The sequence below is a fragment of the Rhinolophus sinicus genome, linkage group LG02 (genome assembly GCF_036562045.2).
Source record: "Rhinolophus sinicus isolate RSC01 linkage group LG02, ASM3656204v1, whole genome shotgun sequence".
NCBI classification, from domain to species: domain Eukaryota; kingdom Metazoa; phylum Chordata; class Mammalia; order Chiroptera; family Rhinolophidae; genus Rhinolophus; species Rhinolophus sinicus.
Genome location: NC_133752.1, coordinates 192,454,985 through 192,476,294, shown reverse-complemented (window position 1 = coordinate 192,476,294; position 21,310 = coordinate 192,454,985). Strand labels below are relative to the sequence as shown.

Here is a 21,310-nt window from a genome sequence, read left to right as displayed (position 1 = left end):
CCTTCTGTCTTCTGCCTCTCTTTAAAGTATACTTGTGATTACATTTAGGGCCCACTCTGACATTCCAGGAGAATCTCCCCATCTCAAAATCCTTCATTGAATCGCATCTGCAAAGACTTTCCATGTAAGGTAACATTCACAGGTTCCAGGGATTAGGAGCGAGTTATCTTTGGGGCCCGTTATTCGCCTACTGCAGAGCCACAGAGGCAACACAGTATCAGAGGGGCCTGCCTCCAGCCAGCCTGGCCCTTACCTGAGACCAGTGGAAGGCAAACCACCTCCTGCTTCACAAACCAGCACCTCCTGGGACGGAGGTCCTTCTGCCAGGGTCTTGGGAGAGGAGGGAAGGAAGCAGGCTCTGCAATTGTGGTGGGGGGATCTGGAGACCACTGGAATTGGCTAGGACAGCACTAGGGAGGTAAAGCACCCAGTGAGGAGAAGGTCAAAGAAAGGGCCCTTCCCCTACCTAGATGCTGACTCTAAATCTGATCTGGATTCTCCTTTCACTAGTTCCACGCTCAGCAGCTACTCAGACCTGAGCCAGCCCTTGACCTCAGGGAGCTCTCCATCTAACATGGGAAGCAACACTGACCAGCATCATCCTCTTCAAGATGCTGTAAACGGAGATGAGGCCCCTACAGCGGGTCCTGGAGGTGGGGCAGTGGAGGCCCAGGGAGGGAGGGTCGTTTTTTGTCTGAAGTCCACGTAACACAAAGGCTTCGCATTTCCTCAGTCCCCTACCCCCAGCGCCTTCCTGTCCTGTCTCAGTGATTTTGTCATGTTGGTGTCTTCCTAGTCACACTTTAAAAGTGAAATAAGGACCGTCTAATTCTTCCTGCCTTAGAAGAGCTTCCCTTAGACTCACAGGAAGTGGCCCCTCCCAGGCTGTGCCCCTGGGCAGTCAGGGCACAGGACCCCTGGAGTCAGGCTGAATTTAGCTCACTCAACACTGTAATGCTCATTTCACAGGCATATTTGAGTAAAGCACAGAAATAAGTAGTCACGCTGCCTTCTCAGCACCAGGCCAGCTCCCTCCTTTAAACTAAGAAGATTCTGCCCTGAAACGGGAACCTCTGGTGGCAGATTGGGAAGCGGCAGAGCCTCCTGCCATGTCTAGAATCTCCAAATCAACCCTAAAATGGAACACACGGGCTGAAATGTGGAGAGACTCTTCTAATCTCAATTTTGCCTCTTTCCAGCTTTGTGACTTTAAGCAAATCACTTAAAATATCTATGAACCTGTTTCCTTACCTGCGAAATGAGTGCGGAAAGGTCTGGCTAAGAGGACAATTATGCACGTGCCTTCGACAATTGAGTCCGCGGGGGACTAACTACGCGCTACCCCTCCAGGTGGGCCCCAGGCCAGGGGGTCTTCCACCTCCCTGGCTCTCTACCTCCTCGGCCCATCCTCCGGGAACCTTTGCCCCCAACCACCCAACGCCTATAGGGTCCTGGCACCAGAGCCTTTTCAAGTCAGTTTGCGGAGCGCTGGGACGCTGTGGTCTGTGGGTCCTGCGTGGGGTGGGGCGCACGAGGGCGCCCTCAGGTGTTTTGAACCACAGGACCGGAGTTCAAGTGCGCAGTCAGGTCCAGCCGAGCCCCCACCTGCCGGCTCCAGCTGAGTTCTCGGACGCCCAGGCATCGGCCCCTTGCCGGCGCCACCCACGCGCGGACTCTTAACTGGGCTCGCCTAGCCCGCGGGGCCCACGCGGCGGACGGGGCGAGCCGGGGCCTTTGTGTTCAAACCGCCCAATGGGCGGTGGTAGGGGGCGGCGACGCGGGCGGGGCCTGGCCAATGGGCTGCGGCCTGTCAGCGTTGATTGACAGGCGCACACATACACACTCGGCCACGCGCGCGCCTCCTGGTCCCACTCGCGCAGCGAGGTTCTGCGCGGGCCGCATTGTCCGCCGCACTCGCAGCTCCCGACCGCCGGCCTCGTCCCGCGCCACCGCTACCCGCGCGTCCCAGGGCCCCGCGCCGAGCGCCGTTCGCCGGATTCGGACTCGGAAAGGGGGCGCGCCCGGGCGTCGCGGCGGCCTCCTACGCCTCGGGTCCCGCACGGAGCGGCCGCGGCAGCAGGTAACAGCCGGCCGTGGGCCTCTGGCGAGGGGACGCGCGGGGAGAGGATGTTGGGCGGGCCTCACCCGCCTCCCCGCGGGCGCCGGGCCCGGCCTGACCCGGGGGTCATCCCTGGGCCGCTCCGGCCAGGGCCGAGCTGCCCAGGCCTGGTTCTTCCTCTTCGGGCCAAGCTGGGCCGGGCTCCAGCCCCGCCCGGCGCACGCCCCTGGGCCGGTCGGGAAGGGCCAGCGCCGTGCCAAGGCCAGCCGCCCTGACTCATCTCCGCCGGGCCCTCGCCCCCAGGGCCGGCCGCCCCACTGGTCAGCCCGGAGGGCGGATGTCTCCAGGCGGGACTTCCCCGGGCAGAACCTCCCAGGGAGGAGGAGAGTGAAGACCTAGCTGCTCCAAACCGGCCCAGGGCAGTGCCTGTGTTTTCGTGCCAGTCAGGCAGTTTCCAGGGACAGACAGTTCTCTGCCTCTGCCGCTGCCTGTCACAACTCTGGGAATAGGAGGAAGGCCCATTTTGTTCAGTTCTAAAAAGAAACCAAATAGGGGGCGGGAGTGTGACTTAAAGCTGAGAGGCAGGGAAGGCACGTGGTTGGTAAAAATCTGCAGGTTCAGTCCACAGGGAATGAAGGGAGAAAGGAGTTAGCACCTGGAGCGTTTTACAGGCCCCACGTAGGAGTGCAGGGTGAAACTGGCCCAGAGTGAAAATGACCCGCGGAAGATGCCCAAGATCTATGTTAAGACTGAACAGATACTGCTTTATAAGTTTGTGAAGGGAGCTGGGCAAGATGGTTGAGCAAAGGATGTGGTTCAGCTCCAAAGAGGGGAGGGATGTTTTACTGGAGGGTTTCTTAACTGATTGGGTGTGTGTGTTGGGGAGGGTGTCAATTCTGATATGCAAAAAATTTGAGCTCCTAGAAGTTCACCTCCTGTTTTGTTTTGGACGGTGGAGGATTGACCTTTTACATTTTGTGAAACCCAGACTCAGTTGCAAACTGATTTTTGATACCAGGATGCCACAGGAAAGACTAAGGCACCTCTGGGAGGTGGAGGTGCTGACAGTTCTCAACGCTACACACACACACACACACACACATACACACACGTACCTCCGTCTAAATATTTATATTCTTGCCAGCCCCAGCCTTCAATATCGTGAAAACACATTGCTTTGTTTCTGCCCCAGGGTGACAGCCTCCACTTCAGCAGGGCAGGGCTTAGGAGGAGGAGCCTGTGTGGGCATCTGGAGCTTTCAGGTGGGGAGGGCAGTAGTGAGGGTGGAATTGCCTTATAAGGAGTGGAATACAGAAAAGAACCCAGGCCAACTTCCTGCTTTGGCTACTACCAATCGGTCCTTTTACCAACACAGACTAAAGCCAGAGGGATGTCAGGTGGACAGCCTACCTGAGAAGATACTAATAAGACCAAGACATGAGGCTGCTTGTTTTTCAGAAGAGGACTTTCAAGAATTCTCCAGCTGGATTAACTAGACCTTCTGGTTTCCATAGTCTGAGTGGGGATGTAGAGTCTGTGCCTACCATACAACCCAGAGAACTAGCAATTTAAATATCTCCCAGGAATATTAGAAGTGATAACAAGTCACAAATACTAAGGACTCTTGAGTGGATCTAAGGATAAGAGTGACTGTACCATGGGCGGGCCGACGCACCACGTGGACACCGCACATTGGTAATCCGAAGTTTGGAGTTTGGGTTTCCAGAGCTTATCAGCCCTCCTCGGGGGCCAGAATGCCACCTTTTGCCAGGTCTTTCACTTCGGCCTCTTTCTAGTCCTCCATATCAATTCCAGAGCCTGAGTTCCTGCCCCTGTGACCCCACACGGCTGCTCCACCTCCCTGTCTTGTTAGTTTGTTAACATATTTGTTGTGTAACAACTCTGTCTACAGCCTGTTCTGAGCATATTTGAGTCTATGAAAGACTCTATTTGGGGACATAGAACACATTCCTGAAACAACTTGTAAACTTCGTTGTGGAGTGGGAAGATGTAGGCCCTGTCACCTGTCAGCTGTGAGCTCAAACCCTGGCTCTGTCACTTAAAACAGGCCCTGTGGCTGTGGGCACGGTCATCTCAGTGTCCCAGGCTCCTTCCTTATACGATGGGGGCAATGATGTCTCCCTTGCTCGCAAGGATCAGAAATGGGTGTCTAAGGAGTCAGGGACCTCGGAGGCATTTAACATAGTGTTTTATCATCACTGTCACCATCATATCAAGATGTACTGATGTTGCCACAGAATAACCAGCCAAGGGGAGAGGCATACAAACTCCGTTAGAGGGCAGGGGTGCATCTGTTGGGTGCCTGTCATGTGCACTGTCAAAGGTAATGGAAGGTCCAATTCTGGCTCTCACGGAGCTCAGTGTCAGATAAACTGAAAGTTACAAAACCTGGTGGAAAGCACCATGAAAGAGGCTACCTGGGCACTAAGTGAGTCTGCGGCAGGGTGTGGACTCCAGCGCAGTGGGGGGAGTGCCCACATCTCAGGCTGTTTTGGCTGAATGCAGAGAGGATGGTCTCTCCTCCCCCAGGGAGGAGCTGCTGACAGCCCCAAGCCTCACAAGCCTCACGTGTCCTTCTTTCTCTCCCAAGAGTCTCTTTAGGGGAAGGGACCCCATCCCACCTCATCATGTCTCGGCGAAGCCAGCGCCTCACGCGCTACTCCCAGGGTGATGACGACGGCAGCAGCAGCAGTGGTGGGAGCTCAGTGATGGGGAGTCAGAGCACCCTGTTTAAAGACAGTCCTCTCAGGTAGGGGACTGCCGCCATCTCGGGGGATCACGCTGACCCACAGAGCGGGGGCTTGGGCAGTTCACTGCGCAGCGTCTTCCTGTTGGGACCTTTGTGGGTGGAGATGAGATGCCCTTATCCAGTCAAGGGGGACATTCACACCTATGAGGAAGCCAAGACCCGGTGCTGCTGCTTCTCCCCCTACTGTAAGCCTGGCTGCTGCTCTAGTGTTCAGAGAACAGGAAGTGGGGAGAGGCAGCTTCAAGAATAAGCCAGGCCGGAAACCCCCGACACTGCAAGCTCGGCTCTTAGGAACCCCTTCTGCTATGGATGGGCGTGCCTGTCTCATCACCCTCCCCAGACCCACACGCATGTGTCTCACCATCTGTAGGGCCTCAGCTGGGCCAGCCAAGCAGCTGAGGAGAGGAGTGGATCCCAGGGGCACTGGGAAATCAGTAAGGCGGGCACTCTCCTCATCCTGCCCCCCTTGCAGACATGAGACCCCATAGAGTTGACTAGCTCTGGGAGGCCAGGTTGGGTCTGTCTGGGTTTTCAGTGGGTTGTGGAAATGACTAATCCATTAAGAAGCATGAGAAAAATCTTTGGCTTTTAAGTTAGAGACATAGATTTAAATCCTGGCTCTATCACCTACTAACGATCTCACCTAACTGCTGCTGAGATTTGGAGATAATGCGAGCAGAGAAGATATCTGTCTGTCTTGGCTGGGCTGGGCTGGGCTCTGCAGTCAGCAGTCAGGAGCTGTCAGTTGCTTAGCAACGAGGCCAACCCACTCACTACAGGAGGGCAGAGCTGCTGGCTTCCTGTTCCAGGCTGGGCTCACCTGCCTGTTCCCCCTGTCCTCTCTTGGCCTACTGCCTACAGGACTCTGAAGAGGAAATCCAGCAACACGAAGCGCCTCTCCCCAACGCCACAGCTGGACCCCCCCTCCGACACACACACCTCCTACTACAGCGAGTCCGTGGTCAGGGAGTCCTACTATGGTAGCCCCCGAGCCGTCAACCTCGCCAGGAGCTCCATCCTCGATGACCAGCGGCATAGTGACCCCTACTGGAGTGAGTGTCCGGAACCTTTCTCCTGGGGCTTTGCTTCCTCTGGAAACTTAAAGGTCCTAAATGCCACACCCCTGCCCCCCACGCCACACACAAATGCTTCCTAACCACTTCTGGGCCAGAGGAGGGGCTCCCCATCCTCAGAAACCCTTGGAAGAGCAGCCAGGTGTCTGAACTTCCAGGAACCTTCAGGTGATAAAGTAGCCACGTAGCCCAGGAGACTGAGGGGCGGGGCCCAGCTCACCATCCCTGACACCCGGGAGAGGCCAAGGGCAGATTCCGTCTGTCCGTCAGCGACACTCCTCAGGGTGTCCCCTGAGGCCCTCTGGAATACCCTCCTGCGAGCATCGCTGTGCCCCAGGGGAACCCTGCGTTCTTCCCTCCTCAGTTGACGATCTGCGGGTGAGGAAGAGGAGAGGCACAGGTGGCACCGAGAGCAGCAAAATCAACGGGCTGGCGGAGACCAAGCTGGCGGAGGACTTCCTGGGGTCTTCCTCGGGCTACTCCTCTGAGGATGACTACGTAGGTAGGCAGCCTCTTCCCCTCTGCCCCATCCTCATGGAGACGCTCCGGCAGTTCCGGGACGGCTGGGGAGGTGACGGGAAGCCTGGGAAAGGCACCCCTGACAGCTTGAGGGAGCATAGTGTCTGGCGGGTGCCTCCACAGACCAACTGGCATCCCTCCTGTGCCAGCCTGGCGCCCTGAACCCTGGCCTGGGGTGGCCCTCAACACCCTGGGCTGTGACCACCCTGCCCCCACTAGGCCTGCGGTCAGCTCCATTGTTTGGCTCATTTCCAGCAAGCAGTTTAGCGTGGGCTTCATGTGAGGCGGTGCCCTGATCCCTCGGTCCCGTTCTGAATGGGTTGATGGTTTGCCCATGAGGAGAGGGATGCAGGCAAGGAGCTTAAGGGAAATAAAATGTCAGAAACCTACTGTTTTGTTCCTTCAGCAGACAGTTACTGACCTGCTAGGGGCCAGGCTGTGTGACGCTCTGGGGATGTCATGGGAGAGTGATCCGTGGTCTCAGCCCACAGTCTAAGGAGAAGACAAGTAGTAGGCAGTTTCCAGGGCTCCTCACAGTGAGGACAGACTGAGCTGGTCTCCTCTCTGTCCCTGCAGGCTACTCAGAGACGGACCAGTGGAGTTCAGGTTCACGGCTGAGGAACACTGTGTCTCGGGCAGGCTCTTTTTTCTGGACGGTGTTCACTTTTCCAGGTGGGTGCTGGCTATTCTGTGCACAATTGTTTCCATTCTCTAGAGCAGGGGTGTCAAAACTGCGGCCCGCGGGCCAACTGCGGCCCGCGATCCATTGTTAATTGGCCTGCAGCAAATTCCAAAAATATATTTAGTTTACTCAAATAAACCAGGTGAGGCAATACGTACTTCACCTCGAGTGAGTGGCCCGGCTGTTTGTGTATTTTACCGCATATGGCCCTTGGTATAAAACGTTGAAAAAAAGTTTGGATACCCCTGCTCTAAAGCATTGACTTCGCACCTTTCTCCCTGCATTTGGGCATCCAGCCTATACAGACCGTAGGACCACTGGGGAAAGCTCGTTCTAGAATAATCATGTTCTAGAAAGAGCTGTGGGGACATCCTCGCTTGGAAGGGCAGGAGCAGCAGTGGAACAGGGCAGAGGGCGCTGACAGAGTGGGCGAGTGAGATTAGAGGAGTTGGGTAGCCGTGGGACAGGACTGGTGCATTGGCAGCTGGGTGTTAATAGGGGCAGGGGGACTGCAGGTGGAGAGAGAGCAGCGCCCCAGGCTTCCGGCTCAGGGTGACGCTTAGGCCTGACGGTCCCTCTTCCAGCGCGGCTCTTTGGACTTCTGTACTGGTGGGTCGGCACCACTTGGTATCGCCTGACGACAGCTGCCTCCCTCCTTGATGTCTTCGTTTTAACCAGGTGAGAGAGACTCCTGCCTGGACCATGGCTCAGAAAGCCCCAGGTGGGAGTCTCAGACAAGCTGGCCTCCCGTGCTGGTCAGGCCTCAGGCACTAGCCAACCAGTGGTGTTTCCCAGGACATCCAGCTTCCCTCTTGGCCCCGGGACGACCTATACCCCAGTTGCAGGCGCTGCCTGAGGGTGCTGAGGGCTTGTTCCCCAAGTCCCTGACCCAGCAGAGCCAGGATTTGGGAACTGGCTCCTTGGCAGAGGAAAGAAAACTGAGCGAGGAAGTCAGGGTCCCTGTGGCCGTAATCCTGGTTGGAAGGGCGGCCAGCTATGCTGAGAAGACGGGCCAGGATGGATTCGTGTTAGCAAAGAAAAGGTTCTTCATTTTTCTAAAAGAAGATGTTGCTCGTTTAAGGAGTTCCATGTTTTTTTTCTATATTTGCTTGCTTAGAGGAGCTCAATACATGAAATTTTTTTCAAAGACCACACTACTTATTTTTAATAACATCAATAAAATTTAGAGCCACACTTGTCCCCATTACATCCAGACCTGTAGCTAAAGCTCTGGAGTGTCCATCTAGCCCTGGCAAGATGAGACACTCAAGGGTGTCCCCTTCAACTCCTGTTGAGCACTCAGGAAAAGTCTCAAGGGACTCCCCAGGGGAACCCAGAGGCCCTGGCGCCCTCTGACACCTCTGCATTCCCTGTACTCCCCTCCTGTGGTCCAGGCGCTTCTCGTCCCTGAAGACCTTCCTGTGGTTCCTCTTACTGCTGCTGCTCCTGACTGGCCTGACCTATGGTGAGCTGACGCCCTGTGACGGGGGAGGGTGGGACAGGAGCCTCCGAAATGGGGCCGCCAGCCAGAGGGGCAGGGCAGAGTGTGGGCAGAGGCCGGTGCCCAGCAGAACTGAAAACTAAAGGGGTGGTGACCACCTACAAGAAAGGGAAGGAGGCAGGACAAGTGGGGTCAGCGCGAGCCTGGGCACCTCCTGAGTCCGAAGCCCCAGGCTGCTCCTATCTGACTCTCCTGGGTCCTCTGCTGACTAAAGCTGCCACGTTCTCAGGGTGTCCGGTGGGTGAGAGGGGAAGTGCCCAGACCCACTGATCTTGGCCTCAGTTTGGGTAGCCACAATGGACTGCCTGGCATGCAGAGAGCATCCTTGGAGCCACCTGGGCCAGAACATGTCCCACCTAGTACAGGAGTATTAGGGTAAAAAGCAGGGACTCGGATACCCTTGTTATTAGCAGTTATTTGTCCTCCATTCCAAATCAGGACGCAGTCTGGGTGAGTGAATTATTGTTATAAGATCAAGTCCGATCCTTAGCTATCTTTAAGCTCAAAACAATAAAGTAGTGAAGAGAAGAAAGTACACCTTTTTACACTAAGATGCCTGTCATTTACAAGACGCACTATATTGTCCCAGTCTCTATTATGGGACTTCCAAATTTGTTACATAGTTGTCATTATTATGTTGTGATACATATATACATTTGTATCAACCTTTTATTTGTCAATTTCACATGAGTTTCACAATTCCATACTAGGTGCCTCTAACCTTCCCAGGCTCAATTTTAATGATTGTACCAATTTGTAATTAAAGGCCAGGTTTTGTTATTTTTTTTTAGAGAGTTGGTTTGGCATCTGTTCAACTTGTATTTCTTTTACTTATACCAAAGGTAGAACATTTTTCCGAGTGTTGATTTCCTTTTTGTTTCCTGTTACAAGAACAGCTTGTTCATATCCAGTAGAAACTGGGCATCGCCCTTACAATAATAATGACCCTCTATAATCACTCGGGAAGCACACATTCGCATGAGTTGCTACCTCAGTGTAGTTTGAGCTTCACCCTCACCTTGGGGAGTTGGTGCAGCTGATGTCCTGATGCCTCATGAGGAGATGCTGATGGCGAGTGAAAGGCAGGGTGGACGGAGTGGCCTGCTCAGGGAGAGCAGGAAGGGAGCGGGTGTCCAGAGGGTGTAACTGACAGTCTGGTGGTAAGTGCTGCCTCCTGCTGTGCACCTGCTGTGGCAGAGCAGGAGTGACAAGTGTGACATCTTACTGAATGGAGACTCTTCGGCCTATGGCTTGTTCAGGTGTCCTCACCCCCCAAAGCCCAAGAGTAAATACATCAAACACATGGCCCCTAAGCAAGATGCCAGCATCTGTGTGGCTGTAGCCTTGTACTTCATTCTGGGGCCACAGGCAGCCTCTCCAGCGGGTGTATTCTGTTTCAGTGATTCTCAACCATGGCAGCCCATTTGAGTCACCTGGGAAGCTTTTAACACTCAGCTACAGAGGGTGCCGCCAGACCAATGAACTCACCCTCTGGACTGGGGTCAGACAAGCTCCCTGGGGATTCTGATACACAGTCTGGGGCTGAGAACCATCACCAGGGCCTCGGTTCTAGCCCTGGATCGTCCCTAGCTTATTGAGCCTTGCTCTCCACGTTTTGCCATCTGCAGAAAGATGAGGGTTTCTGAGATCTGAGAGTGCATACACTCTGGGACTGTCAGCTGGAAGTTGCTACATCAGAGAAGGACGGGCACCTCCCTTCCTCTTCCCGCCTGCCGGCAGGAGCACAGCTCAGCTCAGGTCGAGACAGGCTACTGATGTCTGGTGTTGACTAGGCTGCTGTCCTCAGCCTGTGAGCCACCTTGTTCACGGCCTGCCTCCTGGGTAACCGCCCTCTCCCCTGTGTACAGGTGCTTGGTATTTCTACCCCTATGGGCTGCAGACATTCCAACCTGCCGTGCTTTCCTGGTGGGCAGCAAAGGGCAGTGGCCGGCAGCATGAAGCATGGGAGTCCAGAGACGCGTCCCCACATTTCCAGGTGAGTATCTTTGTTCACACGCTCCTCCCGCAGCCTGTGTTTGCAGTTGTTTTCCTGCTCTGGCACCTGACACACACAGCTGTCCTAGCTGGGACACCTCATCCCTATCGTTTGGAGTGTACGTATGGGGGGAGGGGCGGGTTGCTTAAATATGACTCAGAACTGTCCCAAAGTTAGTTGCCATCTTCAGAAGCACAGAAAACAGAAGGAAAAGGAATCAGACAAACTGTTTTGTCTGCTTTGTTCCTTTCAATATAGTTTCACAAATATTTACTGAGCGTGGTTCTATGAATAAGGTAATATGTGGGTCAGTTACCTATTAGCACAGGCAAACCACCCCTAAAATCAGTGCCTTAAAACTACAAGCCTTTGATTAGCTCATGAGCCTGTGGCTCCTGTGGCTGGCTCTTGTGGGCTGGTCGTGGCTGGACTCCCTCGTGAGTTTGTAGCTGGCTGTGAGCAGTGGACGGGCTGTACGCCACCTGTGCTTCCGTCATCCTGCAGGCCGGCCCGGTCTTGTTCTCACAGCAGCCGAGCAAGGTTCCAAGAGAGCAGAATCAGGCCAGGCCTTTTGAGGCCCAGTCAGAACTAGTACCCTGTCATGTCTGCCACATTGTACGGGCCTAAGCAAAGCCCAGAGTCAGTCCAGCTTACAGAGGAGAAACAGACTCCACCTCTCGATGGGAGCAGCTGCAGGGCGCAGGGAAGGTCGGTGACCATTTTTGCAGTCTCCCAGAGGCTGAAGATGAAACAGGCCCAGGCTGTGCCCTCAAGGAGCTTGCAGTCCAGTGCGGGGTGGGGTGGTGACACGTGCACAAAACCAGAATGTGTGTGTGCAGGTCCTGGGTTCCACGATGAAAACTTAAAACTCTTTATCCCCTGATTATAGTTATTTACTTTTGCTTTGCTTGTATCTTGGTGAACTTAATTCGGTATCACTTACGTTTTGCGGGGGGGTCACATCTTTAACCATTTAGTTTGATTGATACCGTGTTTCCCCGAAAATAAGACCTAGCTGGACCATCAGCTCTAATGTGTCTTTTGGAGCTATAAGACCTGGTCTTATTTTGCTACAATCTTATATAAGACCCGGTCTTATTTTACTTATTATAATAAAATAAGACCGGGTCTTATATTATAGTAAAATAAGACCAGGTCTTATATTAATTTTTGCTCCAAAAGACTCACTAGAGCTGATGGTCCGGCTAGTCTTATTTTTGGGGAAACACCATATTACTTTCCTGACCATGACCTTATTATTTCATAAAATAATGACCTATGCTGGCATTTATAACTTTTCCCTTTTTAATCATTAGGAAAGGCATTAAATACAATTTAATCTCAGGACCACCTTTTTTTTGTAAAAAAGGAGAAGAGTGAATATATCTTTGTATTTGCTACATTTGCATAAAGACACTAATAAAAATAGCTGTCTGGTTTGGGATGGGGTGGTGGTGAGGGCACTGGGTGGGTGGAGGCACATGTGAGGAGCGTGACTTTTTACTGTTTGTTTGCTTTTTGAGTCATGCAAATGTACTGCTTATTTTAAAAATGGAACTTTTAAAACTCAGAAGTAACCTCTGTACCCAGCAGTCCCCTGTCCTTTAACCGATAGTTGACAGACTGTGTTTTATGGTTTCTCTTGGCAAAGGTTTTCGTTGTTAAGCCAACAAGGTTCTCAAAATTCATGGCATGCTATCCAGTGCCACCCACAAGTCCAAATGACTTCTATTCTGTCTTCTCTGTGGGGCATCCAGTTAAAGAGGAAAAAGAAAGCTTTTTCAAATTATTTTGTCTTTTAGCTGTAGTTATTGACGGGAGAAGAGGAAGCTGTTGAAAGTCAGCAGCTCAGTCCCGTGTTCTCTCACCTCCTAGGAGAGGAAAGGGGGGATGGGCGCAGCCCAGCAGGTCACCTGGCCCAGTGGCCCTCTTGTGCCTCCTTCCTGTCCTCTTCTTGGATGGTCCTCCATTCGGATCCTTTCCGAGGAGGGCACTGTGTCCCCTCTCACCGGCCCATGTGCACTCCTTCTTGAGGATCAGACCCCTCCGGTTGCCTGTGTGTCCCTGTACCCTGTGTTTTGCTGTCACCACACTCACCGCACCCATTTACCTGCTGATGGAGTCACCCACCTGCAGGGCAGAGAGACCCAGTGTGTGTCCAGCCTCAGACCCAGCATGTGTTTACCTTTGGGTGTGTCTGGGATTCTCTTCCCTTTCTTTTCAGGAAACCCTGCTGTCATAGGTCCCTCACCTCTGTGCCTTTTCCCTCCCTGCCCTGCCAGGCTGAGCAGCGCATTCTGTCCCGGGTACACTCTCTGGAACGGCGCCTGGAAGCTCTTGCTGCCGAATTTTCCTCCAATTGGCAGAAGGAGGCCATGCGGCTGGAACGCTTGGAGCTGCGGCAAGGGGCCACTGGCCAGGGAGGCGGGGGCAGCCTGAGCCATGACGACACCCTGGCACTCCTGGAAGGGCTGGTGAGCCGCCGCGAGGCTGCCCTGAAGGAGGGTTTCCGCAGGGACACTGCTGCCCAGATCCAGGTAGGCGAGGAGCTGCAGTCTCCAGGCAGGACCTGAGTGTCGAGTGTGGGTGACACCTTGGGCGCGGGGGTGGAGGGGGCGAGACCCTGACACGAGAGAGACAACTCTGCCACTTGGCCGTTACCTTCTCGAAGCCTTCGTTTCCTCCTCTTTAAAAAGGAGACTGTCCTCTCTAGCTGCGTTGTGAGCACGAGATTGTACAGTGCCTGGCACCATGTAGGTGGACAGTCAGGATCACGGGAAGGAAGCTCTGTAGCAGAAAGGCCGGGAGCTGAAGTCTGCACCCAATGGCCTGGTCGCACTGCAGCCACACCACTTACGGTGGGAGGCAGGTGGCCTCTGTGTGCCATGTGGTCCAGTCCTCAGCCTCTTTCCTGTCCCGACAGGAGGAACTGCTCACCCTGAGAGCAGAGCATCAACAAGACTCAGAAGACCTCTTCAAGAAGATTGTCCAGGCCTCCCAGGTCAGTGGGCTTGGGGCACCTGGGCCTGCAGGGGGGCCCTGACCCAATTCAGCATCTGTTGCTGGGCTGAGACACTTGGCCTCCTGAAGGGCCTGAGGGACATAGTGGGGTGTGTGTGTGTATGTGTGTGTATATGTGTGTATGTGTGTGTGTATGTGTGTGTGTATATGTGTGTATGTGTGTGTGTGTATGTGTATGTGTGTGTGTGTGTGTGGTCTCCTGTTACAGCTTGAACTGATCCCACCTGGACTGGAACGCTCTGCAGGGACGCACTGGGAGCCAAGAGGAAAGGAAGGGCCACCTCCAAGCCGCCCGTCATGTTGGGTATAACATGCTGAATGAATGAGCAAACGTGTGAATGCCTGTGTGCCAGATACGGGGTGAGATTCTTATAAGGACCTTCACCAGGAGGCCAGTTTGACATTTACTGGAGCAGTTGGGAGACCCTGGGGCACGGATGTGGTTAAGCAAAAACCCCAAATGGAACAGATCCTGCTCTGGGAGGCCGATTGCTCTGAGCCTGACAATGCTTGTGTTTGTCCCTTCTTCCTGCTGACAGGAGTCTGAGGCCCGACTCCAGCAGCTGAAGTCCGAGTGGCACAGGTAATGGGCCCTACAGTGTGGCCTCCCCACCCCTCCCCGCGCCCAGGCAGGACTGGGGAGCAGAGCCCCAGAGCAGAGTTCTGACTGTGTCCCAAGCAGAGAGCAGATGGCTGAAACCTGCCTCGGGACCATGTGCTTAGAGCCTGTCCTTGAGGCGCAGTTGAGGTTGGGGGTGGGGGCATTGCAAGAGAATTGGGATTCGTGGTTTCATGCACACACACCATCTTTTCTGTACAACCGCACACAGGATGCCCTTCCATGCCTTAGATGTACTCGGGGAGGGTGTGAGTGGCTGAGGCAGAGTGAATGGTGCATCTGGGCTTAGAGAAGGAGCAGGATAAGAATTTGCTCCCTGGAACAGGCAAAGCCCGGGGCTGTGTAACAGCCAGGATCTCTAAGAGTAGGCCTCGCATTCACCTGTAGGTGGTGGGCACACATTATATCAGGAGTCAGCGAGGGGACCCTCTTGTTTTCCTCACCAGAGACCCAAGGCTCACTCTTCTCTCTTTGGGAGCAGGATGACCCAGGAGTCATTCCGGGAGAGCTCCATGAAGGAGCTGGGGCGGCTAGAGGGCCAGCTGGCAGGCCTGCGGCAGGAGCTGGCAGCACTGGCTGTGAAGCAGAACTCGGTGGCGGACCAAGTGGGCCTGCTGCCCCAGCAGCTCCAGGCCGTGCGGGACGACGTGAGTTGGGACCATCCAAGTCTCCTGCTGGACAGCCTGTCCTCTGAGACCATCTGTCCTAGGAGTCTGCCTGGGGCAGAGGGCGTCTTGCCCTGGCAGCCTTTCAGTGCCACTAGCCCCCGGCCCTGGACTTGGCACAGATGTTGGCTTCCTTTGATGGGAGCTCTTCCTGTTTTGCTCTTGAGATCATGGAGGGTTGTTCATATAGTTTTCCTCCATGTAGCCCAAGCAGGTGCGTGCTGGCCCTGCCCTTGCCTTAGGAAGGCCTGCATTCCTTCCCTACCCCTCTACCCAACCCAGGCACTGCCCTGCTCTGGCCGGGGCTCTGCCATGGCAGGTCCCACTGTCCCCACCAGCCTCCCAGAGCGAGATCTTTTTTTGGTCCCTAGGTGGAGTCTCAGTTCCCTGCCTGGGTCAGTCAGTTCCTTCTCCGAGGTGGGGGAACCCGCACTGGGCTCCTTCAGCGAGAGGAGATGCAAGCTCAGCTGCAGGAGCTGGAGAGAAAGATCCTCACGCACGTGGCCGAGATGCAGGGCAAGTCAGCAAGGGAGGCCGTGGCCACCCTGGGGCTGAAGCTGCAGAAGGAAGGCGTGGTCGGGGTGACAGAGGAGGTGAGGAACTGTGCTCCCCGAACCCCGATTTCTACACACACACACCATCTCCCCCATCCCGGGGAGCCATAGACCTGCAGTCCCACACTGCCAGCTCCCTGGTATGGTCCAGGACCCAGGTGACATGCAGAGGGCTCCGATGTTTGCTTTGGGGCTGGAATGGGAGGGTGGGTAGGTGGCACGTGTGCCTGGACACCAGCGTGCTGCAAGCAGAGGAGGGGTCAGTCTGTGGGGCCCTGGCCCTGGCACTGGGGTCCAAGGGTGGACTAGCATGCCGCCTGTCACAGCTGCTCTGGGTGCCTGTTTCAGGACGTGCACCACATTGTGAGCCAGGCCCTGAAGCGCTACAGTGAGGATCGCATTGGGATGGTGGACTACGCGCTGGAATCTGGAGGTGCGTGCGTCTGCCAGGCAGCGGGGCGAGGCGGGCAGGGCTGAGCAGCAGAAGCCACCTAAGCTCGTCGGGACATACCGACACCAGCCTTGGCCAGCTGCTCTGGGGTCTGGGGCACCTGCGCTGGCCTGAGATGACATGGCAGTAGTGGTCCGTCCTTGGGCTGCCTCGGCCCTTTAAGCCTGGGGTCCTCTTGGCTGCCGAGCTGAGCTGGTTGTTGGGCCTCCCTCCCCTGCCGACGACCCTGACGGCCTCTTTCCTGTGTCAGGGGCCAGTGTTATCAGTACCCGATGTTCTGAAACCTACGAGACCAAGACGGCCCTCCTCAGCCTGTTCGGCATCCCCCTGTGGTACCATTCCCAGTCGCCTCGCGTGATCCTCCAGGTAAGGGCCCAGCGAGGGCACGAGCGGGGCCTGAGCACAGACGCCTAACTAGCTGGGTGACTGTCGCATCCCGGGTCAGCCAGAGCTGCACTCAGGGAGGGCCCCTCGTCACCCACCCTGCGCTGACCTGACTTTCTTCCCCTTCAGCCAGACGTGCATCCAGGCAACTGCTGGGCCTTCCAGGGGCCCCAGGGCTTTGCCGTGGTTCGCCTTTCTGCCCGCATCCGCCCCACTGCTGTCACCTTAGAGCACGTGCCCAAGGCCTTGTCGCCCAACAGCACCATCTCCAGTGCCCCCAAGGACTTCGCCGTCTTTGTAAGTACCCCATCTGTGTGGGGCCGAGAGCTGCAGGAGGATCCTGGGGGTCTCCTCTGAGGATAAAGTTGGGGTCATTCTTTGGCTGGGGGAAGGGAGATGTGGAAGACGTGGCACCAGGGTGGGAAATGGCACTTCAGTCCCAGTTGTCTCTGGCTATGGAGGAAGAAACCGAGGCCCAAGGAGCTGAGTGACTTGTCACAGATCCCCACAGCAGCCCTGTGTCCAGGGCTCAGGCCCCCTGCTGTCCCGCCAGGGTAGCAGGGGACCAGGGTGGGGACAGGGCGGGAAGGCGCACGTGTAAGAGCAGGATCTTCCCTCCTCCTTTCGCTCTTTTCAGGGGTTTGATGAAGACGTGCAGCAGCAGGGGACACTTCTGGGCCAGTTCACCTATGACCAGGACGGGGAGCCCATTCAGACGTTTTATTTTCAGGTAGAGGATTCTGTTATGTAGCCCAGGGCATACGCACTGTCCTGTCCATTCAGCAGTTTGTGAGCAGTCACCCTGGGACAGGCACTGGGGGTTTAGAGCAGGGAACCACAGGCCCTGCCCTCACGCAGCTCAAGGTGTGGAACAGACACAGCTGTCCAAGTGCCCAAGCAGACATCAGCACAGGGGGCGGGCCCCTTCCAGACGCGGGGCGCTGGGGAAGGCTGTCTGGGAAGGACAGGTGTTTGCATGCACGTGGCCCACCCAGGTCTCGGACAGGGCAGCCTCAGTCTTCCAGGCCCTTGTTAGAAATGCAGAGTCCCAGTCTCTACCCCGGGAGGTTGACTCCTTAGGGCCGCTGGGACCCAGGAATCCGCATTTTAACCAGCGGCCCAGGTGATTCTGATGTGGGGAGCCTGCACGGCCCACTAGGAATGAGGACTTGGAATATACTAGTGTGACGACTGGATGTGAGAGGTGAAGGGACAGTGGCAGAAGAGGCTGGAGAGGAGACCTGGCTACCAGACCCAAGAGTTTCCGCCCTCAGGGCTGGGGAGGGGTGGACACTGCTGGGCTTCAGGCAGAGAAGTGACAGTGTGATGTGCACTGTGTAAATGGTGAGTCTAAGGGGACAGGCCCGGACCAGGGGACGGTCAGGAAGTGGTTGCAGGGAAGCGAGCCAGAAGTGAGCTCCCGAGTGTTGTGCGTGAGGGTGGAGAGGTGGCAGGACAGTGGGAGCGCCCCACATGTCAGGTCAGACGGGAGTAGGGAAGGGAAAGGGGGGCACGAGGGGGCGCTGAGAGGCTAATGCAGAGGTGGGGGCAGGTTTGGCCACTGAGTTTGAGGCACCTGTGGACAGTCGTGGAGCTGTCGTGGGGACTGTGAGCTCCATGGTAACAGCAGCCATGGGAGTGGGATTTCTCGGGGTGGGGGGGCATGCAGACTGAGCTTTTAGGAGAGAGCGGAGGACGAGACTGGAGGGAGAGAGGAAGGGTAGGAGAGCATGGTGCCTGGGGCATCACAGGAGGTGAGCTTTGCCCCAAAAGCTGGCTCAAAAATTGTGGCTTTTTGAGCATAGACAGGGGCTTGACAGGAACTTGAGAAAGAAAGAAATTTTGCTTAGTTCAGAGTAAAGGAATTCTTTTCCAGTATCAACACATAGCAAGCCCTCCACAAAGGTAGTTTTGTCTGTTGACAGTAACGATCAAAAGCTCGTGTGAACTCGTCAGTTGGGGATGAATCGTGCTAGCTCGCAGCTCCAAGGCCATTTTTATGTGGCCCTGGGTGGGTGGCCCTGTAGGACCTCTGAAGCCCCTGGGGCTCCTTGACCCACCAGCTGGAGACTCCTCCAGTGTCTGAAACAGGAGCTTCGACATCCAGCTCTCTTCTGGGGCCCAGGGCGAGGGGCATGTGGCCTGAAGGGTGGTGGCGTGTTCCCTCCTGTGCCACCAGCGAGGCCTGAGGGCTCTGACACTCTTATCATCTTCTCTACCCAGGACCCTAAGGCCTCGTACCAGGTGGTGGAGCTGCGGGTTCTGACCAACTGGGGCCACCCGGAGTACACCTGCGTCTACCGCTTCCGGGTGCATGGGGAGCCTGCCCAGTAGGCCTCTGTGCTGCTGCCAGCCAGCTGGGCGGCCAGCCCTGCAGCACGCGCCCCCTTCTCCAGGAGTGGGAGAGCAGCAACCCTGCCACTTCCCCCACACGCTTGATCAGCTCACTTCCTTCCAGGACCAAGAAGCCCTGGCCCAGTGGAGAGAATGTGCAGGGCTTTCCTGGCGGGCTCCAGCGTCTTGATTCTTCGCTGTCCTCGTGCCAGGCACCGGGCATCTACTTCCCCCTCCTGGGAGCGGGGTGTATATATGTAGCATATCATTGAGGATGAGGCAGGAGGGGTGACGAGCGAACCTGTCCCAGCAGCCTGCCTGCCCCCTGCCCGTGGTGGAGGGGCTGACACCTAGGAAGCTGCTGGGAGGTGTGTGAATGACACACGTGCCAAAGCCATGGGTGGGACAAGCTAGGGCCTGAGGCAGGGAAGTGCGGCCCTCTGGAGGAGGGTCCTCATTGCACAGGTTGGGACTGGACAGCCAGCAGGCAGGAAGCTCCTGGTAGAAGGTAGCTGGGCTCTTCCAGAAGCCAGTGCCATCAACCTATAGGGTCCTTGAAGGGATTCTGTATATTGCCTTTGTACTGGGCCAAGGTGGGCTATGGGGTTTCTTGCCCTAGAGCAGGGGTGTCCAAATTTTTTTCAACGTTTTTCACCAAGGGCCATATCCGGTAAAATACACAGCCAGGCCACTCACAAAGTGAAGTACATATTGCCTCCCCTGGTTTAAGTAAACTATATTTTTGGAATTTGCTGCGGACCAATAAAAAACGGATCGCGGACCGCAGTTGGCCTTTGGGCCAGTTTGGACACCCCTGCCCTAGAGGGTCCGGTTTCTGTGAGCCTGGGGGCCGACCCCGTAGGATCCCATGCTTGGGAGACTAGTTGCTTTTCCTCTTCTGATGCTGAGATTGGGCGTGCCTGTGCCCCAGAGCAAGCCTGCCACGTTCCCCCAGGGTGCAGGGACCCTAGACCTGTCCCCTGAGGCCATAAGCATCCAGGGCCAGATAAAAGGGTGGGAGCAGGGGACTCCCTTGGTTGTCCTGGTGGCCCAGTGATGACAGTGATATTCAGGGTGTCGTGATGGGAGGAAGTCTGTCTGCACTGTGGGCCCTGCCCCACCTTCATCACAATCAGGTCCCTGATGTGAGGGGCCACAGCCGCCCCTTTGGGGCTCCTTTCAGCTCTTGCTCAATGCTGTTTCCTTTCTTGCTTTTTTTCTATGGGGGGTTGGGTAGGAAGGGGCCTGACCCAGCAGGCCCTGCTGTATTATGTAAATATTTTTCAAGGTGTTTTTTAACTGAAAAGCTAAGGGCTTGATTCTTAGCCCCGTTCTGTGGGGCGTTGGGTGACTTCAGTTTCTTGTAATCCGGCTGCCAAGAGGGGCTGCCATGTAGGCAGGCGCCCTTAGGAACAGGGCAGGCCGAGTGTGCTCCCGCAGGATGCTGGAATGAAGGGGAGACCACAGGCCATCCTGGGGTCCTCCAGCACTGGCCCCTGCACAGCCTCTGCCCCCAACCAGGTTTCATTTTGTGCTCTTCTGTCACAAATGCTGCACTATTGGGTTCTTAATTTTTTATCTCAATTCTAATTTATGCCTATGCAAAAAATAAATCGTGCCCAGGACTAATGGAGTATGTGATTTTTATCTGGCCATCGCACAGGGAATCTGTTCTTGGGAAAATGAGAATGAATTCTTAGCCAAAACAATGCCTCAAAGACTTACTCCCACTTTAGAAACCCGGCCTCTCAGCTAAAAGTCAGCTATGGTGGGGTTGGGGCCCGAGGCAGGCCCTGCTCCAGTGATTCTGGGTTCAAGGATTGGCAGAAAAGTGAGGTGGCTTTAACAGCCGACACTGCTGTCCCATTTAGGAAGCAGGAAGGTTTTCCTGCATCTCTGTGCCGTGTGAGTAGAAAGTAGGGAAAGTTACCTGTTTCACTAGTGACCATGTCTGCCTTCAGTGCTGTGCTCGTCCTGTGGGAGTTAGACATGTCCCCTTGTACCTGTGCTGGGATAGGACACGGAGGTGGGGTGGCACCCTGAGGAGCCAGAACCTGCCAGCTCAGCGAAACGCGTCCTAACCCTTCCCCACAAATGCCGCCCCGGATTCAGTCTCTAATGAGCTGTTCAAAGGTCCAGGGGCAGTACCCCAGCTGGACTCTCAAATGTGTGCCTCTTGTCCTAACCAAGGCACCTGGCCCAGGGCCAGTCCCCGCCACAGCTGAGAAAATAAAGGCAGGAACGTCCGTGGGGGGGGGGGGCTTGGGGATAAACTGCCATAGAGTAGATGGTGGGTGGAGTATAAATCCAGCCCTCAGGCTGTGGGCCAGCTCCTCAGCCCCTCAGGTCAGGGTCCCAGGAAAGAGCTACCTACCTATGGCTGGCCCGCCAGCCACTGCTCACACCTGTCCCGTTTCACTCAATTCCCACTCTGCGATTAACATTTTTCCACAAAGGAAACACCCCTGAGCAGTGCCAGTAAATGAGCCCCCGGAGGCTGCAGGCTCCATACTTGTCAGGGCTGGGGCCTCAGCTCCTGCCTCTGAGGCCAGGCACATACCCTCTGCCTATCTGCACACACACGTTCAAATCCATGGGCCCCTCACAGCGCAACTCACATCGTCTTCTCTGCGGCCTCATGACTCCAATCAAACTTGTGCTCCTCCCCCGCACCTTGGCACC

The 21,310-nt window shown here is 55.6% G+C and overlaps 1 protein-coding gene across 2 annotated transcripts; it reads left to right on the top strand.

Moving 5' to 3' along the window:
- Positions 1–1,948: 1,948 nt before the first annotated feature.
- SUN2 (Sad1 and UNC84 domain containing 2) lies at positions 1,949–20,253 on the top strand. Of its 2 annotated transcripts, none has more exons than XM_019734477.2 (18): positions 1,949–2,080; positions 4,673–4,829; positions 5,691–5,881; positions 6,267–6,404; positions 6,998–7,093; positions 7,688–7,781; positions 8,498–8,568; positions 10,473–10,600; positions 12,883–13,137; positions 13,524–13,601; positions 14,161–14,204; positions 14,722–14,887; positions 15,277–15,498; positions 15,808–15,892; positions 16,161–16,276; positions 16,424–16,591; positions 16,932–17,024; positions 18,518–20,253. In XM_019734477.2, the coding sequence occupies exons 2-18, from the start codon at positions 4,708–4,710 to the stop codon at positions 18,626–18,628; spliced, it is 2,178 nt and encodes a 725-aa protein (XP_019590036.2). In that variant the 5' UTR covers positions 1,949–2,080; positions 4,673–4,707; the 3' UTR covers positions 18,629–20,253. The 2 variants fall into 2 exon arrangements, with proteins under 2 accessions (XP_019590036.2, XP_074182507.1); XM_074326406.1 differs by lacking the exon at positions 1,949–2,080 and adding an exon at positions 3,402–3,754 and having other exon boundaries at positions 4,671–4,829.
- Positions 20,254–21,310: the final 1,057 nt, after the last annotated feature.

Excerpts from the sequence above, each read along its gene's own strand:
- SUN2 (XM_019734477.2), top strand. The coding sequence starts at position 4,708 with ATGTCTCGGCGAAGCCAGCGCCTCACGCGCTACTCCCAGGGTGATGAC. Across the intron at positions 8,569-10,472 it reads CCTGACTGGCCTGACCTATG|GTGCTTGGTATTTCTACCCC; the intron begins GTGAGCTGACGC and ends CCCTGTGTACAG. Across the intron at positions 13,602-14,160 it reads AGATTGTCCAGGCCTCCCAG|GAGTCTGAGGCCCGACTCCA; the intron begins GTCAGTGGGCTT and ends TCCTGCTGACAG.